The 24,148-nt window shown below is 34.6% G+C and overlaps 3 protein-coding genes across 3 annotated transcripts in view; 1 reads left to right on the top strand and 2 right to left on the bottom strand.

Annotated features, from left to right (window-relative positions):
- Positions 1-24,148, top strand: part of LOC123565002 (40S ribosomal protein S24-like) — a 146,029-nt gene that overhangs the window by 91,285 nt on the left and 30,596 nt on the right. The gene's annotated exons all lie outside the window — the stretch shown is intronic.
- Positions 25-5,669, bottom strand: LOC123562998 (uncharacterized). The gene is made up of 2 exons (XM_045355566.2): positions 4,500-5,669; positions 25-2,791 (listed from the first exon to the last, which is right to left on the bottom strand). The coding sequence occupies exons 1-2, from the start codon at positions 5,566-5,568 to the stop codon at positions 2,487-2,489; spliced, it is 1,374 nt and encodes a 457-aa protein (XP_045211501.2). The 5' UTR covers positions 5,569-5,669; the 3' UTR covers positions 25-2,486.
- On the bottom strand, positions 13,577-18,878 carry LOC128555375 (uncharacterized). Its single transcript, XM_053537602.1, has 2 exons — positions 17,811-18,878; positions 13,577-17,600 (listed from the first exon to the last, which is right to left on the bottom strand). Exons 1-2 carry the CDS (start codon positions 18,349-18,351, stop codon positions 17,248-17,250), a joined length of 894 nt encoding a protein of 297 aa, XP_053393577.1. The 5' UTR covers positions 18,352-18,878; the 3' UTR covers positions 13,577-17,247.

Here is a 24,148-nt window from a genome sequence, read left to right as displayed (position 1 = left end):
CTTTTACTACTACAACAACAACAACAACATTTACGTTTATTACTGTCAGGCTCATATACTAAGGAACAACATGACAGAAAAGGATCAAGTAAATACAATCATCTGGTAATCTACATGGGGGACAATGTTATACTTCCATATAAGTGAGAAATCTTATAAATGTTCACAAAATCGCGATGTATCAAAAATGGTAAAAAATATAGTGAACTTGTGCTATGAAATCAACAAAGTTTTAAACGTATGAGTTAACTTTATCTGGTTATCAGGTCATACAATAAAGAGTCGCTTGCTTTCCTCGTGCAAATTTTGCAAATATACTATAATTAGTAAGTAGCGTGGGAAAACTGACCGTCAGAGTCATTCGGCTTGAAATTTAATGAATGGAAAATAGCATTAGGCATTGAATTAAAATGTGACATATCTTGTCGGTTTGACGGGCTTATTTTGCAGTCGTGAGTAACAACTTTTTCTATATATCTTTTGTATGTTAACGACATATTATTAGTTTCGTCTGAAGTGGTTAAGTATGATTTTAACAAACTTAGCAATATGTTTTAGGATTTTAATCGAGTCCGCGTTTAACAATTCTTTAAATAATAGTGTATTTGGCCTTGAATAAAAACGTCTTGGTATATAAACCTTCCTGAATTGGGAGAAAAAGGGGCAGACTAGCATAAAGTGGTACTCGTCGACTATGTCGTTAAGGGGGCACAACCTGCATTTTCTGTTCTCAAGAGGAACAAATGACTGGGTCCACCTCCCTACATCGACAGGTAACCTATGGTTTCCCGTCCTAAAATGAAACAATGAAATTCTTAAGCTTTCCGGGAGTTTAGACAGATATTTTTCAAAATTTGCATTTATTTTGTAAAGTCTGTAGTTTTTGCCCTTCGACGAAATACTTATCTTATTATTCCAATCTTGGAAAAACTGGTCCAATAGTATTCTTTTAATTGTAGTATGTAAATTACGTAAATCTAGTAAACTTTGATTAATCCAAATAAAAGTGTTTCCTGTAGAATCTAGAATATTCTTGACACAATCTAGCCATTTATTACTTGAGGTTGAATAAAGCATAAAAAAATTTATTTTCATAGCAGATTCTATTCAATTTTGAACTGCTGCTACTTAATACTTTGGCCCAATATCTAACAATTCTAACTTTGATTACAATATCTAATGGGTAGCGACCTAATTCCCCATACAGCATATAAATAGGCGTACTTTTCTTTGATTTTGTTATTTTTCGTAAGAAATCAGCATGTACTTTCTCTATTATATCATTATTATCAAAGCCCCACGATTCACAGTTGTAAGTCAAAATTGGTTGAACTGTTTGATCGAAAAGTTTCAGTTGAATATCTATAGGAAGGTCTAAATTATAAATCCTTTTATAAAGAATATGCATGGCTTTATTTGCTTGTGCAGCTAATTGTTTTTTAGCTTTAAGAAAACTGCCCGAAAATGAAAATAATATACCTAAATACTTATATTCGTTCACTGTTTCTATTGGTTCACCATTTAGTGTGAAAGAAAAATTTTCTAAATTGCCCAAAATATGCCGCCTCAAATTTCAACGTTTTGAAACTTTTGAGTCTTTTTTTCTTCTTACACTCCCGAAATTTAATTCAAGCTCGAAATCAGTTCCTTAAGATTTCCATTTTCAACAGACTCAATGCTGGCTCGAATAAAACACTGAACATTTCATTTTCGAGCTTCGAACAAGATCCAGTTTCTATGCAAACTCAAAATTCTTCTTTTCAAAATAGTAAATTTCGATCGTTAAGCTGTTTAAAATCGACTATTGGCTGTAAACAAAATCATTATGGAACGTCCACTTATTTATTAATTCATACATGTGTGCAGTTTAGCCGGTGAGAAGAAATCAGTTTTTACCGTACAGGAGCTTAAATTCCGTAAGAATTGACGGAAATATACGAGAATGTTCGAGTCTCTCCGACAACGAAATAAAAACTATACTTACCTGCAAAATGCTTAAAAAAGACCATTTTCTTCTTCTTCTCCTAGAAAACTGAAGTTAATATAAAACAATAGCTAAATGAATATAGATTACTAAGTCGTTTGCAAAGGTCTTCAAGAGCAAATAGGAATATAGTTATTCATTGTTAAACAGAAGAAATTTCAGCAAATTTTCCATATTTTACTATATATCTAATTGTAGATAGACAGACATAAAGTATACGCAGGAAAGACCATTTTCTATTAAATTGATTTTGGAAATAAAATATTCATAAGAAAGACAATGCATTGAATATTATAACATCGTTTGCAAAGCTGAAATACCTATAATATTTTCCCATAAATTTGATAAAGTAAAGGGCTCCTTCTTTGCGCTGTATAAAATATTTTCACTTGTGCGAAAAATCGATGAGTCTAATTTTCCCATATGGCGCATGTCCGTATCACATAAACATAAAGTATGGATTTAAAATTTAAATTCCTCGATCTTCTTGTTTGTTTTGGTCTCATAGATCATCTATATATATAACTCTCATTCCGTTTTCCAACCGGGAACGTTTACGATTGTACCACAATACTACTATTAAAACATTTGAGACAACAAAAGCAACTGAACCAACAATTATAACGCCCAGCTTCCATGCCTTTAGACCAGACGATTCATCAACTGCATCAACCTTTTCGTAAAGTTTTACATCAAAATCACTAGGGGTGAGGGCTGAGTTGGTATTGAGGTCCTGCGTTCGTAGGTAAACAACTGTCGTGTATTTGGTGCTGTCTGATTCAGTGGTTATTGTACTCGCAGTTGAATCTAAAATAAATAAAAAGTATGTACTAAAATATATCTGTTTCGACGTTTCTTTCACACAGTGAGATGGTGTATTGATAAATAGATTCAAGTTTTAATACCAAAAAATGCGTTTTAAAACCCTTTACATTTAATTTAACTATTGACATAGAATTGATCTTTGATATCAAAACACCACTTGATTTGCAAGCTGCCTATCTACAATTACATTAATGATATAAAATCTTAATAAAATCGACCTTATACGTAATGGTGTATTCTTGAAAGAATTTAAAATCCAATTAAAAGAGTTATGAATGATAATAGCTCTCATTCACTAGAATTTGAATAATAAACTGCACAAACCGACATAATATAAATTGCATGGACGGTAATTAGTACCGCAAATCTGTAGAGATTTAGGACATTGAACTCGTCTACGTAAAATTTTATAAACTAAAATGTTTGTCATGGTCTCCAGTTTCAGAAACTGCTATTGATTTGACTCGATCTGGTTACAAATGTTTGAAAAATAAAAGATGGCCACCAAAACAAAATTATTCATATTCGCTAATTTGCTTTACCACTATTGAGTTTCAAACCATTTACATCATCTTATAAGTAAGCAGTTATATCATTCATTCGATATAAGTGTACTTTGTTACCACTTTGTTATTTTTTCACTTAAAATATGCAGTAAGATTTGCTTAACTAAATACATTCAGGTACTGCTAAATTATGTAATAGACAGCACAGAAACACAGGCAAAAATACTGGAAAAAACTACATAAAAGTAATCATGAGCGCAAATGGGTATACTCTATTTTTTCTTTCTCTCCTTTTATCTTTTTGTTATTTTTTTCTCACTTTTAGCGTCTTATCATTCTAAGTGGGTACACATTTTGACATACAAAACAATTTTATAAACAGAACTGAATTGGAACTAATTACAAACATTTTATATTTCAAAAATATCATTTCTGTTTCGTTATAATCTGATAGATCTGTAGAATTGTACAAAAGTAAGTGTTGTACATGTTTGTAATGTATGTCATAAAAGAGGAATAAATGATAAAAATATACTAGTATGTAATAGATAGAAAAAGAGAAACAAGAGCGTGCTTATGAAGAAGTGTTTTAAAGCATAGCCAGTCCAAAAAGGTATATGTATGCAAATACCCAGACAAATCTTAAGAAGTCTATTGCAAATCTTGGAGAAAAGCCTGATAGCAAATCACTTCACTTTCCTAGAAATCTCAGGTGTAAAACATTTATTATACAGAAATTTTGCACAAATCACAAGCAACAAATAAAATCCGTTTTGCACACTACCCATCCCGAGCTACATGAAGTAAACATCCCAGACTGACCCTGAGCTTTGATCTACGAGTCTAGATCTTGCATGCAACTCATGTTTTTGTTACCATGACTGTTTGTTCCAACAATGTGTAAGACCAAACAAGAACAGTACCTTAACTTGTGGCATCAATGTGTAGTAACCTTAATATTCAATTGATTGTAGTCTTTACACAAATACACAGATGTTTAGACGGAAAACGGAAGTTCAAAATGTCAGTTAGTTGTCATTGACATTTTGATGGTTTCTTTGCAAACCTTGGAATTTTTATCATTTTTGGTAAAATAATCAAATATATTGGTCCTGTGTATATTACTTATTTATTAATTGTAACACACTTAATATTATTGTTTGTAAACAAACTTAACAACTTACTTTGATCGAGCAAAATCTTGAATTTGGTGGCCTGGCTTTGAGGGTACATCAGCCAAAAGATTAGATCTTTGTGTAAAACATCAAAGTGAGATAAGATATTGCCGATGTCGTCTAAACAGTTCTCATATTTTGCCTTTGGCACAATTTTCTGAAGCTCTGAGGTGTCGGATAGCACATTTTCCTCGTCGTTTATAAAAACTAAAGTCATAGTATGGTCTTTCGATTTGTTCAATAGTTTTTCATAAGCTTTTAGACTCCACAAACAATAACTGCCACCGAGATACAAGACGTCGGTTTCCTGGTATGGGTATTTATTTTGATTATTTTCAAAAAGGTCCGAGGGATCATTGATGCGGATGAGGTCTTTCGTTATCAGTTCAAAGAAATTACCTTTACATTCCTCTTTCTGTTTTTCCATGTCATCAAACAGAGATTTTATTGTCGTTTGCCAAGATACGATGGTTAAATTATACAGACTATTGTCTGAAAGCTTCTCATTTAATAGAGCCAGTGCTACTACATCCGAAACCAGTGTCATATAATAATTTTGAAACTCTTCTAAACTGGTCATCCCGCATTCAAATTCATTCGCAATAAGTGACAGCAATGAACTGGAAATCTCCGACACCTCAATTTTGAAAGTTAATAGGCTTTTTACTCTGTATATTTCAATTTCATACCTCTCAAAATTTTTGCGAAATCGTCTCTGTAACTCTTCTCTTGTGTCTTTACTTTTAGCTTTGATGATGTTCTCCATCTCTGTAAGAAGTTGCCCGACAGTAAGAGCAACGTCGCGTAGCTCCGAGATATACGCTTGCAGCTCTATTTTAAAAATAATGGATTCTGATGACATTTCTATTCTCTCCGAGATTCTGTTGATTATCCTGTCATAATCTATAGGTGCCGGGGTACTCTGTGTCTCATCATCTCCTAATATAGAGTCAAAAAAGGAGTAGACATCTAATCCAAACGATATCACTTCCACTGCCGTCTTTAGAATCGTCAGACCAGCGCCAACCGTTGTGCTTGTTAAAATACTGAATACTAAAATTGTATAAAATAAATTCATTTTTTTATGATTCCAATTTAGTACTTGTTTCTTTTTAAGCTTGCTTATACGATGGAAAATAACTTATGCTAACCGTAGAATGAAAGTTCTTGTATACAACTCGTTAAAGTATGAGTTATGATTTAAAAATAGATAAAGATAGGACGTGTTTTGTAGTTGTTATTTAAATACCCTTAACGACGTACTTTTTCCCTACATATTTTTTCATGACAGCATGGGGATTATATCATGTTCACAAACAAAACTTTGTAAAATGAAAAAAAAATGGACCAAAGAAGTTTGCAAACCTGGATTCACGAAGAGATGTTTACTTTATTTTTATTCTTATTAAACTGCATTACTTTGATAAAGCATGTTCGGCCGATAGTTTTTGTAGCTTTAGTTAGATTATGCGTGTTCTTTGGCTAATCCATGAGCGAAATAAGTGCAATTGAAAATCGAAGAAAAATTGGGGAAAGATGCCCCGCTGTAAAATTTGATACCTTAAAAATAAATCATGGTTAAGTAGTTTCCATTTCAGACTTGATTTATGTTATTGTTGAACTGAACAATTTATGGTGCTACTATACATTTTAATGGTATTTGCCTGTCCTATGCCATATATCATTTACATGAGTCGTTTTTTCAAGTTTGGTTATTTTGGATAAAATCAGAGGAAGCATAAACGTGATATTTGAAATTGTTACCTTTTCTCTTTACTTCCTTGTGTCCACGACATAATGATCTCGACATCCTGATCGTCATGATCTATATTCCCGTGGTCACGACATAATTTTCACGTCAGATAATTCAATCAAATGAAGAGCAGATGATGTGTATGTATCAATCCTAATTTCAGATACTCGGTTCTTTTTAAGAGAAGTTTTACAAACAACACCAGCAACACGCATTAAAATAAATCATACATTTGATATATATATGTATTCTATGGAAGAATATTTGTGTCATGGGCGTACTATTCTTTGGCCCAGAATTTCGAAATTCGACTTAATAATCCGACATTTTGATTAAGTATCTTGAAATTTCGCAATGAAAATGTTGACTTATAAGCTCGTCAGTTTGTCAAACTCTTTCGAAGTTACTTACTGACTTTAAATTTTGAGTTACAATCGTGAAATTTCGAGTTAAAATTGGTCAAAATTTCGGCCTTGTATCTGGCCATATTTACTTGCAAAGTTTGAACGTCATTCTGTCAAACTTAAAAATGTTAATGAATAAGTTTGTCATGGCTACAACAACTTCTCGGAATCATCTGAGTTTAACAGAAGTCATGTTATTGACAAATAGTAAATTTGTAAAGTTGACCTTCACATATAGTACAAAGTTGCCATTTAAAAATGAATCCATTGGTAAAGTAGACAGAACAGAAATATGACCGTTAGTTTGGTCTAAAATACGCATAAAGGGCCTAAACGTTTTGTGTCGCATGTGTCTCAAAGTTATTTGATCTAGAGTCATGAAATGTTATAGGATATTTAGTCCACTTGTGATGTTGTGAACTTTGGGTTTTGCTTGTGATTTCACTCTGCTAGACCAGACTTATGGCTCTTGGATTTATAAACTATTATGTTTGTAAATCGAAAACAGTGACAGTGCCAAACAGTACAGAAAACACCATTAACAACTCAATGCAGCTTAGTTCCCTTGTGGTGTTAGAACTGTATGACATAGATTCTTGTACCTGTTTCATTAGATCACAGTCAAAGAGGGAAGAGAAGCTTTCCAAATATGCGTTTTGTCTATAAAAGATATAAACTCTATAGATAAAACCCATTATAATTCTACCGAATACAGCTGAAAAAATATCAAAAGACGCTTTTTATGCGAAAGTAACCACTATCGCGTACAAATATACCTTCAGATTGTCCCACGAGTGTCTATAGATTACTGTTTAATTTAAAACGATATTAAAGTTAAGTAAACATTTTATTACAGTAGTCATGTCTAAGAAGTTTATTGTCAATATGCATTTCATAGGCTAACATCGAAATAATATGTTGAAAGCCATTAATCAAGTAAGAGAATTGAATAACCTGCAGTCCCAAGTATAAAATTTATTGTTTCAATCCACAATAATATATCATGCAATATTTATTTGAAATATGTTGTCAGTACGCCTTCTCGGATTTGTATCATATTTCACCGTTTCCATTAAAAATATATATTTTTGGATTTCTACGAAATCGTTTGAAAAAATTAGGAAAAATCATACAATCATTTGTTACACATCTGTCCTGTAAAAACAGGTATAATTTCATCGAAAAAGAGCTGTTTATACTTCCTGGATAAGGTATCTATTTTCATATTAATAGTTCGTCGGACTCAAAAATAAGCTGGTCTCCATTAATAAGCCACCAAATCTTTACGAAAATAAGCCGCGGCTTGTTTCATAAGTGTCACGGGTTTCATGACGACCCCTATACACATGTAACTGATTTCTGTCTACAGCATGACAGATTTATATTTCAGAAATATAGGTAACATCCCTAAACGTTAGACACATAAATAGGCTCAGGCTGGCAGTCAGACCGACAGACGAATACACTCCATAATATTGTATTAATGTGTGTATTAAGTTCAAAAACAATACTAAGGCCCGGAACAAAATCTGTTTATTGTTTTGGCCTCTCATACAATGGGAACGAATTTTGTACAGTGCACCTATCACGTTGTGATATTAATTTTTTCAAGTGTAATTTATTCATACAGTACTTTTTCATAACATTTTAAAATTAAAGATATGGATAGAAACTATTATGAAATCCCTTTTCCAGTATTGCCGTATTGCCGAATTAACGCATTTATGACTAATGAACATAATGACGTCGTGAAAACGCAAATATTTCAATTAATGACTTTGTTTATACAACGTTTATGACAACAATCATACGGAAATTGCTACAAATCATGTCGTCTCTTTACATTAAATGAATTTCTAAATAGGAATTTCTTTTTGGAAAATGTGTGATGATTTTGTAAGGAATGACATATATATTCTCTTGCGATTTGTCCTACTGTGTATTTGTTTTCAGACTAGACACCAGAATAAAAAGGTACAAGAGACATACTATGACTCTATCTACCAAACGCTGCATTTATTATGTTTGAATTTAATCCTATTGTTCTGTGGAATGTTTAAAAGTATGAAAGATAATAGGTAAGGATAGATTTCTCGGAAGCACAGAGCACCAAAACACAGCCTCAGAGCCACACATTTGCAAAGTAGGTCCACAACAAAAAATAGCTATAATGGAAAAATATTACAGACGGTTTGCTTCGAAAATTTAACAAGTACATATAAATTTATGCCATATATAGATAGAGGTGGAGGGGGAAGTTGAAAGGGGTGAAAAAGGGGGATGGAGGGTAGGGGAGGAAGTTGAAGGGGAAAGTAGAACAAGGATGAATATACAAAGGGAATGCTACGTTCCTTAATCACAGTTACAGTACAACATAAACCACAATAACACAGACATTCATTTTCCAAAGATAAACACACAACCACACCCAACTAACTAACATAGAAAAACAGACAAGTGAAGAAGGGGAGGAAGTGGTAAGGGGTAAAAAGGGTAATGGGGGTGGGGGTGAATGAAGGGGAAAGTAGAACAAGGATGAATACACAAAGAAAATGCTACGTTCCTTTATTGCAGTAACACTACAACGTAAACCACAATAGCGCCACACAGACATTCAAGCAGGAAAAACAATCGTGTACCGCCTTAGGATTCCGGCAGCCAAATTAAAGGGGAGCCACGAAAAAAACTAACTCAAAGAAAGGCGGAGGGAAAGCAAAAAGGAGCGCAAATGCAAGGGGAAAGGAGAGGGGCGATATGGGAGTGAGGAGGAGGAAAAAACGCTTACAACAAGAAAACATACGCAACAGACAATACAAGACAGACAGAAAACCAGTTGAAAACAGGAGCACCGCCTTGGGACGGTCAGTAACCTATATAAAGGCAAAACATTTTTCCAAATTCAAAAATGAAATGAAATGAGGAACTTCATTGAGATGCTAACTTTAACTGGAAATACACATATAAACTTCATTTCAAAACGACTTAAGATTCAAAATTAAAATGGTTTCAGTATAAAGTAAATTATATTCTCGTGGCCAATACAATATTATATCGTTGTATATTTAAGAACTCAGGTCCAAGTTTACAACTGTTAAAAAAGCAATTTAATGTACTTTTACAGACTGAGTTATACAATACAAAAAAAAGAGAGAGAAAAAGTAGAAATAAAGAAAACAAGGTATCGAAGTTTTACAGAAAACGGAGCAAATATATGGCATTGATGACAAATTGACAAATCAGAACTAATTTATTTTCGTTTTTTTTTTTTTTTTTTTTGTTGTTTTTTTTACAGAAATCTGATCCGCCTGATAACGCACCCCACTTCCCGATTTTTTCTCTGTTTTTCTTTTTGTATACTTCGGAGTCTTATAATTAAATTCACTTCAGATTGCATGATGTTCCATACTGACATTGAACCGTTTGTTTAAACTCCTATTTTTATCCTTATCCCCCTTTTTTATAACATAAAGTTTCTTATATTATAAACGATGTATAATCGTTGTAAAAAGGATAACCAGAATTTTAAAAGAAGTAAGAATATGTAAGACTTTTCTCCGTTTAATTAAAGAAAACCTATATATCCTATCAATTTTGTCTTGCACTTCGAATTTTCGTATTTTTGCCTTTCTATTATCGCAAGTAGTTTAACAATAACATTTGTTGCCTAAAATTAATCCTTTGTATATGATGTATGTGACAGTTATATTGTCCGCTATTTAAAGACTTTGGAAAACAATCACAAGTTATTTCCCATCTATTAACTGTGGACAACAAACGAATAGATTACTACTGTTGATGTGTTTATCCTAGATTATATGCTTTACATGATAATAAAAAAAATGATGCCATTTATATGTACATATAATTTTCTGAAAATACACGAGGTCACCCTTTTTGGGGGGCCTGAAAAAAGTGTATATTTCAGCAAAATCTAAACTTATGCCTTCCATATGAAACTTATTAATGTTTTTGATTGACTGACTGATCTATTTCAGTATATCAAATGCATGGTATGGTACTACACAAATTAAGAATTTGAAGTATCACATATACAATTACTAAGAATTAAAACATATTAAGACAATTAAGAATCATTTCTAACATAAAATACCAATAACTGCAAAATGTACCAGGACATGTAGTCAATATTATACACAGGATGACGCAAAAAGGGAAGTGTGCATCTTCTTATTTCCATTGTGGTCCTGGATGAATGATGACATGTCCTAGCAAGGCACAACAACTTTGTTGTAATTGTGGTAACTTCAGCAACTTGATCAGTAGTTTAAAATAAGTATCATAGTAAAGAAAATCACTATAAATAAAAAATATGACTACAAGCTATGTAAAAGATGGTTTTTAACTGAAACATTGAACTGTTGCATGATTTTCAGAATTCTTATCATCACATGGCAAATTCCACAAAAACATCCATTGTAGGATAATGACTATTTACCAAATCAATTAAATCAATTAACGTTAGGAATACTGAAGCATGACCCTTTATTAAACCTGATATTATGACTATGTACATAACTGGTTCGAGTAAGAAGGAGCAGAACCTGCATTTTAAAAACATGATTTAGAGTGATTTGCTCCACGCTTCTTGCAACAGGTAACCAGCCCAACTGTAAGAAGTGCTCTGCATTAATGGTATGTAAGGACAAACCTAATGATCTTGTTCTGAGTAACCCGGAGCCTGTTCTTCAGACACTGAGAAATGCCATAGTACCATACAGAGCAGGCCTGGTTAAGGTGACATTGGATCAAGGACATAAATAGCATTTTCTTAATGTACAATGATAAGAAGTTTTATAACTCAGATATTGATCTAATGTAGCACCCAAATATTACATTCTATTAATCGCTAAATCCCTTATGTAGCCCCACGAGAGAAGCTCCTAGCAAATTACCAACAACCAACGCATCACTTCCGGGCTTATCAGCAACTAAACATATCAGAAATATATTAGAGTTCTTAAAAAATCGAAATAAGTCTTATTGAAATTGTTTTAACGCATTGAAATAAGGAGAATAACATCAGGAATTATTCTTACAACGGTAAAACATGTTTATTTTTAATTTTTAGTGAGAGTGCTTTCCAGGAATTGGAAGAATGTTGACGTTAATTGAATTCTCTTTGTTTGTTGAACTACTTGGAGATATGTATGAACGCACACTTTCCGGCAGCCATTATTTTTAATAAGTCGTTTAGGCAAGAATTCATGCATTTTAACCTCAGTCGGAGACTAATACTTCGTACGAGGTTTTCTCGTTAAGAGATCGAAAAATATGTTTAAGTTTCCGTCAAGGAACTTTGATTTTGAGTTCAGATTAAAAATTAGAAAATTAGCTTGTTAAAGCTACAGGATTGAAATTATATCCCCAATGCTGCCAATAAACATGCGTTCTGTACAAGATTACACAAAGAAGTATAAAGTATATTTTATTTAATAGTTCTTGGGGCTACGCTAGAAAAAATTACAACTAAAAACGTTTTACTTGAAATATCTGCCTATTTGAGCATTTTAACATGAATTGAACTCAAATTGCATTTTATCGTTATCTACGTACAGGAAATTTATACATTTCTCACCTCGATCGTTAAGAGGATTACACGTGGTTGATCAATACACAAAACCGCGCACTAGAAAGCGGGCGACAGCTACCAATCATTAGTCACGTGGGAGGGTGTTGTCATACGCCATTGATAAAGTTTCATCCCCGCAAACTATTATGAGATCACTTATAAAATACGCTACCGCTAGATAGCGGCTTTTATTGCGTACTGTTAATAGTATGTTGTTGTTTACAGAAGTCCAAATATGGCAAGCGGGGGAGACGAAAGTACGAGAACTGTTACGGATGCGCAGATTTTAGCACAGGAAGATGCGCGAAATGATAAAGAGGGTCCCAGTGGGGAAAAGCAGGGAGAATTTGTCGATAAGGGCGAACAACTTATGATTTACATGACAGCAACTTTGCAGATGCTAACAAAACAAGCAAAAAAGTTGACGACGGCTACGGAGGACGTCAACAATCTACAGGAAGATGTTGAGCAATTAAAACGAAAACCGGAGATCACAGTAAATGACACTGATAAAACACTGGGACTTGATTGTTCTGCAACGAAAAAGCAGAAACCTAACCTGGATTTTTCTGATGTAGAAGAAGTTTCGTCAGATGAAGGAACTTATGATAGTGGTACTGGCAGAGACGTGGGCAGATAGTCGGAGAAGGAAAAAGAGGAGAACGTTGACTCCTTATTAGACAAGTTGGAAAGTGATGACGAGCAAGATGATAAAGACGATGAAGATTTGCTGGCAGACTTGGATGACGTTTTCAAGGAAAAAACAGAGACAGTGGAAAACCTTTCAGAGTGCATAGCGGAAATCGCAAATAAATCCCTTTGATCAGAAACGGACGAGAAAAGTCTGAAAGACCTGCTAGAGAAACACAAGAAGCCAGCAAATGTTGAAAATCTACAAACGCCGGGTATAGATCTAATTATGTGGCGCTATCTTAAACGACCACCAAACTAAGTGACACCAAACAGTAGAGGACCATCCACAAGCTATCAAACTGCCTAGTGCCAGTTTTAAAATCACTGGACCACATTAGGGCCAATAAAACGCTAGACAGAGATGTTATCAGAGAGCTTGTTGGAGACACATTTAAGATGATTTTATTTAATATAACAGCCACAAATAAGACTAGAAAAGAGAAGATCGTCCAAGAAGTGCACCCAATGTATAAAACCATATGACAGAAATCGAAGATATCTGCTACAAAACTATTCGGAGACACCTTGAAGGAAGGCAGTATCGGACAAAGCCCCACACCTAACAGCAACAAATAACAAACCACGTCCTTATTTTAGGGAAGCAAGTGGCGAGGGGGGGGGGGTGTGGCAACAACTGCCGCGGACAACACAACCCCCGATACAAGAGAATACAGAACAATAGACAGCGGTCACAGACATACAATATTCATTTTAAAATGGAGACACTAAAATCAGCAGTAGAAAACATGCGGAAAATTGATTTTTCGCATCGGTCGATTTAACTGATGCTTTTTATTCCATCTCTATCCGATATGAAGAAAGGAACTATTTCAGATTTATTTATAAAAATGTGAAATATCAGTTTACTGCTCTTGTGATGGGATTATCAATTTCTCCACGGGTCTTTACAAAAAACATGAAACCTGTGTTTGCGTCACTAAGAGCAAAGGGACATATAAGCACGTCATATATTGACGATTCTTGTTTACAGGGAGAAACATATGAAACCTGTAAAGACAATGTAATCGATACTGTAGCACTAATGGATTCATTAGGTCTTACTGTGAACCCGCAAAAATCATTGTTTATTCCATGCAGGCAAATTCAATTCCTTGGTTTTCTGTTAAGTTCAGAAACAATGACGGTGAGACTGACAATAATTCGAATTAATGAATTGATAAAATTGTGCAAAAATCTTTTGACTTTAAAGAAAATTAGCATCAGAAAATTTTCAAAAGTAACTGGTAAAATGGTAGCTACTGCCCCAGGCGTAGAATATGCGCCACTATTCTACAAGCCATTAGAAAAGGTGAAAGATGAGAAGTTGAAAAGGGTGACTTTGAGGCTCTTATGAAAATATCTTATTACACAATGCTGCAATGGTGGATAGTAGAATTACCAGTTAGCTTCAAAGTAGCAAAGTGGTGTCACATGGACCGCCAACCGCCATCAGTGATTTTGTACTCTGATGCCTCAAAAAGTGGGGCGGGGAAGTAAACCAGTTGCTCATATATCAATAAGTTTGGAGGGGGGGGGGGGACACAAGAGCTAAACAATTTAGCTAGAGAAATTTGGCTTTAGTGTATTGGTAGGAAACTTTATCTGTCAGCAGCACACGTTCCAGGTGTCTGCAACCAAGAAGCAGATGAACTGTCCAGTAGCTTTAATGATAACACTGAATTGTCTATAGATCACAGAACATTTGAAAACATTCAGAATCAATATCCGGACATGACAGTAGATTTATTTGCCTCAAGTAAAAATTTCAAGCTAAAAGAGTATGTCTCTTACAAACCGGATGTAATGGTTTGGCAGTTGATGCGTTTTCTTTGCAATGGACTGATACGTTATATTATATTTTTTCTCCCTTTAATCTCATTTCTAGAATACTCCAGAAGATAGAAGAAGATCACGCAGAGGTAGTGATCATCTGTCCAATACGGACTGCACAAAGTTGGTGGGCATCTCTGATACATCTGATAAACGGTCCCTGTTTCAAACTCCCAGCGGCACACACAATCCTGTCTCTCTCACACAAACCAAAGCGAAAACATCCACTGCGGAAGATGAACCTCGGAGTTTTCAAATTATCCAGGAACTTTTCACGGCGCAGGGAGTACCAAGAGATGCTGTTAAAACAATCATGCGATCATGAAACAAATCAACCAAAGAACAATATGACTCATACATACAAAGATGGTTTACTTTCTGCGGGAAAAATGTTAATCCCTTTCAACCAACTGCCAACCACATATTAGCGTTTTTTTGTCACTCTGTATAAGAAGGAGTGCAAATTTAGTGTTTTCCAGAGTGCTAAGGCAGCAATAAATAATCTTACAACATTATGTGGTAATAAAGACTTCAGTGAAAACCGATTAGATCTACTTAAACGCTATTTAACAGGAATTTTTGAAGAAAGACCATCCTTGCCGAAATACCAGTCAGTTTGGGATGCGAACATGGTTCTAACCTATATTGGGAAAATGGAGGACACCACATTACTTCAACTTTCATGTAAACTTAGTATACTGTTTCTGTTATTAACAACTCAAAGATGTCAAACATTGCATTTTAATTGAATTACAAGATATTGCATTTCCAGAAAATGAATTGATAATATGTCCAAATCACTCTCTCAAACAATCAAAACCGGGTCATCATCTTGGAGTTATTAGATTGAAAAAATTTGATGAGAATAGGAGTCTGTGTATTGCACACATTTTCCAAGAATATTTACACAGGACTAAATATTTAAGGGGAAAAGAAACAAAACTTTTGATTAGTTCACAAAAAACCATACAAGGCTGTCTCAAAACAAACAATCTCAAGATGGGTTAAAAACATTCTTTCAAAGGCAGGGATTGATAATTTCGGTACTCACAGCACAAGAGCTGCATCAACGTCAGCAGCTAAACTATCTGGTGTACCACTGGGAACAATAATAAAGACAGCAGGGTAGAAAAATGCGAACACTTTTACAAAGTTCTATGATAAAACGATAGAGGATAATAGGACTGTACAAAATGTGTTACAAAAATAAATGTTACTGTGAGATATGTTTTAAATGCATAACTATTCAAAAATACAACAATGCTTAATAGCAATATTATTGACAGAAATTATAGATAGCTTCAGGCCCGTAGCTACGTTGAGGCAAGTGAGGCAGTTGCCTCGGTTAAAATTTGGCATGCAATGAAAAAAGTAATTAAGTACATGTATTTCAATTAAGAATACAAATGGTACCAATTAAAGTTCAAGTTCAAAAACATAGGGAAATGATATATTACACCCATTCAGAATGACTTTACAGTAACAGCCGTAATATAGATCTACAGCCTATTTGATAATTCTTAATCAGATTTAGAATTATGGATCCGCATACTCATAAGTAAAAAATCAGTACAAAACTACATTAAAAACACCAAATTTAAAGTAGTAAAACATAGTCGCAGGACCCTCCAGAATGCACCATTGACGACCTAAAGAAAAAAAAATTTCCGGGGGAGCATGCCCCCGGACCCCCCTACACTGCCTCGGTTAAAATTAGCCTCTGGCTACGGGCCTGAGCTTTAGAAACATGTACCTTATTATGTGTGATTTATGTATAGTAAGAAATATACACAAGATATCTGAGTTTCTTGCTTCTTTTTAGTTGATGAAAATCCAACTCTGAAGTCTCGTGGGGCTACATAAGGGATTTAGCGATTAATAGAATGGGAAGAGTAAATGAGACTTACCGCCGTAGATGGGAAGTTGAAATTTGATCGATATTCTATTAATCGCAAAATTCCTTAGTAGTCACGCGCCCTCACATCCCTGCCCTGACTAAATGAATATTTTGGATCTTCATCAATCTTTTATCTTCGCACCATAAAATTGACGCGAAGATCTCTAAAGACTGATGTGTTGGTTGTTGGTAATTTGCTAGAAGCTTCTCTCGTGTGACTACTAATGAATTTTGCGATTAAAATAATGTCGATCAAATTTCAACTTCCCATCTACGACGGTAAGTCTCATTTAAAGAGTCGGTGTGCATAATCACAGTACTATAACATACCGTTCCTTAATATGGGCTTTGAGCCAAATAAAATTGATTCTGTTTTCCCTATAGGTGCCTAATGACAATTTGGTGTGTATTAACCAGTTACTCACTCATTCAAGGTCCTGGGTTAACAAACGCTCAATTTCTAGTTTACATTTACCACACACTAAATTAGCAGAATCATCTGAATACAATAATAATTTGTTATTTATAAACTGTACGCATGTATATAGATGTTCACTCACAATGAGATTGTGACAGTTATGATACATAAATTATTTTGAAAATTTACTCTTAACTGCTCTCCCAAATCTTACAACAATGTTCCGTTCGATTGGAGGTTCAGGAGCAGGTGTGGCGTTTGCTTGTCTACGCTTATAACACTTATAGGCAAAAAATGCTGTCCCAACTATTCCAACAACAACTACAGCACATGGAACGATTATTTCGACGTATAATGCTGAGTCATGTGAACCATACGTTTCAACTTGTTTCTCATACATGACAACATCATAATCGGTATCATGAAGCGTTGATCTGATGCCATATTTTTGCTTCTTTATGTACACAATTGTCCAATATGGTGTACTACTTCCGTCCTGTATCATAGATACATTCGCAGTCGTGTCTGTAAGAAATGATGAAAAATAAAAAAAAGTACGTATTTGGAAAAACAAATTAGGGATAAGCTATTTAGTTCGCGGCGGAACTCCTAAATATTTTGCTCATTAGAAAACATATTATACGCCATGTGGACAGAATGACAGTAGATTGATATATATGTAGTTGCTTCTAGTTCTAACAAATCACAAGTCAGTAATGTCAATTGGCTACTTACTCGTATCTAAAAGTATTTGGAACTCAGATTCTTGCTTCTCTGGATATATTAGAGACATAACTAGATCATAACTCAAAACATCAAACAATGATATCAATATTTCAGTGTCCTTCACACAATTCAAGAAACTAGTCTTGGAAAGTATTCGTTCGAAGCGCTCCTCGGGAAACGATGCTATGTTTTCGTCATCGGGAAATATTGCAATTGTTGTCCCTTTATCATCTTTCTTTTTAAGAATCTTGGTGTAGTTTTTCAAAGTTCTAAGGCAATAGCTTCCTCCCAAAAAGAGAACATCGCTTATCTTATGGGGATATTTCAGTTGATTATTGTCAAAAAGTTCTTTTGCATCATTAATATTTTCAAAATCTTTGATACTCAAAGTTTCAAAATTTCTTTTACACCGATTTATTTGCTTTTGAAAATCATCAATAATTCTTTCGAATGCCTCTTTCCAGTGCTGCAGCGTATCATTATAAAGATCCTTTACAGCCAGTTTTTCGTTTAATAAATCCAAAGCAACAGCATTTGACACTAACGTCATATAGTATGTTTTAAACTCTTCCAAATTGGTAATTCCACAATAAATCCATCAGCTACTAATTGTAATAGTGTATTTGAAATCCCTGACACTTTTGTAGTGAAAGATAACAAGCTTTTGATTTTGTACACTTCGCTTTTTTGCCTTTCGTACTCATTATGAAATCGTGTTTTATATGCATTTCTATTTTTCTCGTCCTTAGCTTTAGCTATATTTTCCATTTCCTCCAGCAGTTCCCTGATAGTATACGCGCAGCTGCGTAACTCTGCGAGATGCGCTTGTAGTTCGACCTTTAAAGTTAAAGTCTTCGTAGATGTCTCAATTCTACTGGAAATTGTTCCTATTATTCTGCTGTAGTCAACAGGTGCCGGAGTGGACTTCGCCTCTTCTTCGAATAATCCATCAAAAAAGTCGTAAATGTCGATGCCAAATGACACAATATCCATAACTGTTGACACCACTGAAAGAGGACCTTGTGCTTTTATACACACAAGCAGAAAAAGGGAGCATGTTATACCGATATTCATTATTTCAATGTTATGATATGCATGCGGGCATTATGAGCTATTAATAACTGAGTTATAAGATATGAGTACTTCATACTTGCGTTGCGTTGAAGCCGAATGAGGCCATTTGATAACGGATTTAGAGAGGTGCTAAAAATTTAGTTTACATTTTTAAACTCATATATCTCTTTACAAAAGTTACGAAAAAAATCAGTCAAGTCATGACCAAAAAATATTTACAGTCAGTTGGTAAGTTTGTATTTTGAATAGATTTTATTCATTTTTCAAATGTTTGATCAATGTAAACTGGTCTCGTCGTATCAAAATCAAAGTGTACGACTACATACGTGAATGTATCATCAATAACATGATTAAAAAACCAGAGTTACCTAGTTAATGTACTTTACTGTAAAACGTTAAAAAAAAACAAAAAAATGATTATTTGCAATTTCAAAACTGCTTAGATTAAAACCTACATCTAACTATTGACAAAATCTTAAGATAAAGTTTTTTATGCAACACTACATAAAATATGATGAAGTCAAAATAAAACTTGAGGTTTGAAGATTTTGTATAGAGTTTAATTTATAAAGACTGGATTGTCGGGGCGCGGGGCGAAAACACGATAATCAACGCTGCTTCGCTCCGCGCACCGACATTCCAGTTACTGAATATCGCCCCGCGATTCCGCTAATTATCGCCCTACCGCTAAATAGCGAGCTTTTGCCCAGCGCCCTCGCCATTTTAACATGTTTATTCTGAGACTCGTGTTTTCGCTCGGCGGGGTTGCGGGGCGAAAAATCGCTATTTAGAGGGGTCGCGGGGCGAGATTTAGTAAATTAATATGTCGGGGGGGGGGGGGGGGGGGGGGGGGGGGGGGGAAGGGGGGTTGCGGTGCGAAAACTTGACGTTTAAGCAGCGCTAATTTTCGCCCCGCACCGCCGACAAACCAGTCACTAAATTTCGCCCTGCGATCCCGCTAGTTATCGTGTTTTCGCTCCGCGTTCCCGCTAAATAGTGAGTTTTCGCCCCGCGCCCCGCGTTGATTCTAGTGTTTTCGATATGTGAACATATATACTTTCTATGATTTCATTAAAACATTAATTTAACACAACTTGTTAATTCTCGTTTTTTTCGCTCGGCGGGGTTGCGGGGCAAAAACGCGAAATGTCAGAAATCAGCCACCATAACGGTAGTAGAATCTGTTTATTAGGGACTTATTTCGACTACACCACTCTTATAGGTTACATTCAAGCAATTCAATTTCTTCTTTATTTCATATTTACAATAAAATATTCAGACCTCATTTTCAGCATTTTAGAGCTATCAATGATATGAAAATCATATATGGTCATTTAGTTTGACATGTCTTCTTATCAAAAATAGAAAAATATTGACATGTTACGTTGTATATAAGAAAAATAATCTGTTCTGAGAAACATCACCCTCTAAAAATGCCCTCATGAAAACAGCCGTTTAGCAATTACGCGTAGGTAGACATTTTCCGCAAAGAACAAATTTTATTCCAGGAAATTCACAATGAAAATGGTCTAGATCTTTTCTCAATACAATAAGCAACTAAACTAAGCCAATAATATAACTGTCACCTCCTCATGTCACTCATTATACCAGATTTCATCCATAGCATGGAACTACATTTTGGACTACTTCACATGTAACACTGAGTAGTCACTTCCGGTTTGGTGTAATCCGTCCTTAAACACCACTAAATCCAGCTGTTCTTTATTTCATATAAAATCTACTCACTTCATAACGGTTTTTCGACATTTTCTAGCATATCAGATTTTCAGAGACTTATATTCCCATAAAGAACTAGATCGCTACTTTAGAAAAACAAAAAGAAAAGGGGGTGTTAACTTTTATATAAGAAAACTACAGTTCGTTAAATACAACCCGCTGAATTTACTACTTTTCGCTTCTTTCAATTTCTCTTTTCGTGACATTTAATTCTTACGCCGCCATTTTTATCTAGCATGCGATAGAACATGCCGATTTCAGTAGAATGCAAAGTGATACATACTGAAACGCGGTAGGGTAAAAGTAAGCACGTTGCTGCCGAGAAAATGCACTAGGAAAGGAAAAAAAGATTAGTACTATTTATATTTGGACTACTTGTGACTAGACCTGCGGAGGCTTACATTCTATTTGGTAGTGATCAGCCTATAAACGAGTTTAAACCACAGTGAGACTTCCGGTCAATTATCCAATATTCGCAAGTGCGATTCATGGATTTGCCAGAAGTCATATTATGGTTTATATCAGTCTAAACGCACAACAATAATATTTAGTCCTTAAATATATGTAATTTATTTTTTAAAAATTGTATTGTTAGAGAACGGAAAGGAAATAAATGTAATAGACATATGTCTATTCGAACGACAGAATATGATCGGCAAAGAATAACTGCCAAAACAGTTTCCCTCGAACTGAATATTACAAGCTACATCTACAACCAGATATATTATTTTATTCTATTTTCGATATCAACAAAATGATATTCTGATATCACTTGAAAAAGTTTCAGATTTCCTTAACTTGAACAGAATTAAAGACTATTATATCTTAAAACCGATTTTATGATATCATTTAACAATAAACAATGTACAATAAAACTAGTGAGTATCAACTATTGATATCCATCAATCGATTTTAAGATATCATGAAGTCAAACACAAGATATTATTAAATGTTTTAATGAATTATAAAAAAAGTATTTTCACACATGGAAAGAAAATGACTTTGAATATCATTAAATTCCGGTCAATTAGGAATGTTGTTGAGATAATCCATATCAGCTATTGATTCAGTTTATTATATTCTTAGATTATACGAGACAATATATTTAGTAATGTCTTGCAATCATTGAATACACTATGTTTCAAAAAATCAATAAATGTATTTAAGGGCCTCCGCGGCCTTCTGGTAAGTTGACTTCGATTGACTTCGCCTCTCACCATCGAGGGTTAAAAATCTCGCACGTGCGTAGAGTTCTTTCGTGTGGAGAAGCCATCCAAAAGTCGGCCCGACTTCATCTCAGTGTTGTTATATTTTCTGGTCCTTCGGGATCATTGATTTCAACTCATTTAGATTAGAAGATTGAATACTGCTTAAGCCGGTGCTAGGGGGCGTGGGCAGTGTTGCATTTTCCATTACTGCTCATGAACAGACTCAATCAAACCGAGTCTGCAATTTTCACTGTTTGCTTTGTTCTCGGTGCTTCCGAGGGATCTACTTTCCAGATTTTATTTACAGAAGTCGATGGTTCTGCCTCGAGACCGGCCTGTGAAATAATGTCCGGAAGAGCACTTAATGTCTTCTTCTACCATCAAAAGCTGGTAAGCCTCCATATTTATGACATATAATTGTTACGATGTGAAGTGAACATCCCTCCCTCCCTCCCTCCCACACAATAGTTGCATTTTATGATTTCATAAAGTGAAAGAAGGATATCACAATGTCATAAAATTAATTTAATATATCACTTAATAGTGACTAAATAGTAAAACGGCGCCCCATACTTACTATTCATAATGTTTTGTTTGCATCTACGTTTATTATATAATGATATAGTTATCACACTGGATAACCGGCTATCCTGACGCCCGCTGGAAATGTAACCCAGCTGGAAATGTAACCCAGCTGTAAATCGGTAGGTAAAGTTTTTCATTTATTTCTATTAAAACGAAGCCAATTCTTGCAAATCAACTTGACAGTTTTGTCAAGGAATGACCATGGCTTCCATTTACAATTTCTGGGCCAAAAACGATCGTTACGTTTTGAGATATTTGCTTACAATTTCTTCAGTTTGAAAAAATCGAGCAAAAATCCAAAGCTTTGCGCAAATTGTTTTATTTATGAACAACCTGTGAAAACTTTTATTATCTGGTTTAACAGATGTGTCCTTTCAGAACACTTGTGTAAAGTTTCCGGGTTCTACGTTATTCCTGAAAAAGTAAATTAGCCGTTAAATAGGCATGGTCGAGAGAAAAAGACTGTCGAAAACGGCCGCTGTATTTGAAATAGGCAGTCGTTGAAGTCAGCTGTCGGCTATCGAGAATACAGCTGTATAAAAGTAAAAAAAAACTGTCTTGTACACATGTTATATGCCCCGTTGTGTCTCTTCTTTATGTATATTTTGTATCTGTTTAGTCTGTCTATGTTTTTGCGATTTCTTTCATCTTTCATTCGTGTAAAATGTGTATACTTGCACGCAGTAAACCGTTTGTATATACTTATGTATGGTCCTCATTGCCATGTCGAGTAATTCTGATTGATTTCATTATCATTGTTTAGTGGTTTAAGAGTCTAGAAGTTGCTTTGTTCCTTTCGTCCGTCCGTCCGTCCGTCCGCCCGCAGTGTCTTGTTTGGGCTCTGATTCTACATGCATGGACTGATTTTTAAGTATTTATTTTTAAATTTCAAACATGTGTTACCGATGATACAAGTATTAGTGAGGCCCATTCATTAATGACCACCTCAAATGTCAGTATAACAAAATATCCTTTAACACGGAGCTATAAATAAGTATTTTGTGTCAGGCTGGCAATTCCTGCATGCATAGACAAAATTTCAAATATATTGTGTCGTATAGTAGAACTTTTATTTTCATGCGGTTTTATTTGATACAGCTCATTTAAATGGGTCAGCCGTGTTGATATACTTATAAAATAGACTTGCCCGGTTTATAGGTTGGTCAGGGCTACGGATATGTATTGTATTTTGCCATCGGAATATTTCTATAAATGCTTCTTCCCCTTCCGTTTGGATCCGTCCATGTTTACAAACACGTTTGTTTATTTTATGGACTGTAGCTGACTGTGTAAGATCGTAAACAAGCAAAGAAGAGTTCCGATCTACATTGTAATATGTTAATTAAAGCTACATGTGGCTGCCATGTTAAGAAATAACTGATTAACAGTCATGTGACATTTTGCAAAGTTCTGCTTATTTAGATTTGAAACAATCGTTTTCAATCGTTTGCCTCTATACATCAACGACTTGCAATTTTAGACCATGAATAAGCTGGTATTTGTTGAAAAGGTATTTATGAATAAAACAAAATGGCAGATTTACATTAGGAGCAATTAAATAATTATGTATGAGCAAATAAGATTATACACCTATCAAGCACCGCACTAAGAACACTTTTTAAAACAAGAACGGGCATTTGAGATTCATTAAAAATACTGAATTCTTCAAACGAAATTCAAAGGACTGACGATCAGAAGCAGTCATTTGCACTTGCAAAACCCGAGGTGAAATTACTTTCTGTA

This window comes from Mercenaria mercenaria, chromosome 2, assembly GCF_021730395.1.
Source record: "Mercenaria mercenaria strain notata chromosome 2, MADL_Memer_1, whole genome shotgun sequence".
Taxonomy (NCBI): domain Eukaryota; kingdom Metazoa; phylum Mollusca; class Bivalvia; order Venerida; family Veneridae; genus Mercenaria; species Mercenaria mercenaria.
The sequence above is the reverse complement of the archived record's forward strand: the minus strand, read 5'-3'. Positions and strand labels throughout refer to the sequence as shown.

Bases quoted from the DNA above. Each gene is read 5' to 3' on its own strand.
- LOC123562998 (XM_045355566.2), bottom strand. From the start codon at position 5,568: ATGAATTTATTTTATACAATTTTAGTATTCAGTATTTTAACAAGCACA. The intron at 2,792-4,499 runs GTAAGTTGTTAA...TATTTATTTTAG, and splicing joins CAAGATTTTGCTCGATCAAA to ATTCAACTGCGAGTACAATA.
- LOC128555375 (XM_053537602.1), bottom strand. From the start codon at position 18,351: ATGACGTTAGTGTCAAATGCTGTTGCTTTGGATTTATTAAACGAAAAA. The intron at 17,601-17,810 runs GTAAGTAGCCAA...CATTTCTTACAG, and splicing joins CCAAATACTTTTAGATACGA to ACACGACTGCGAATGTATCT.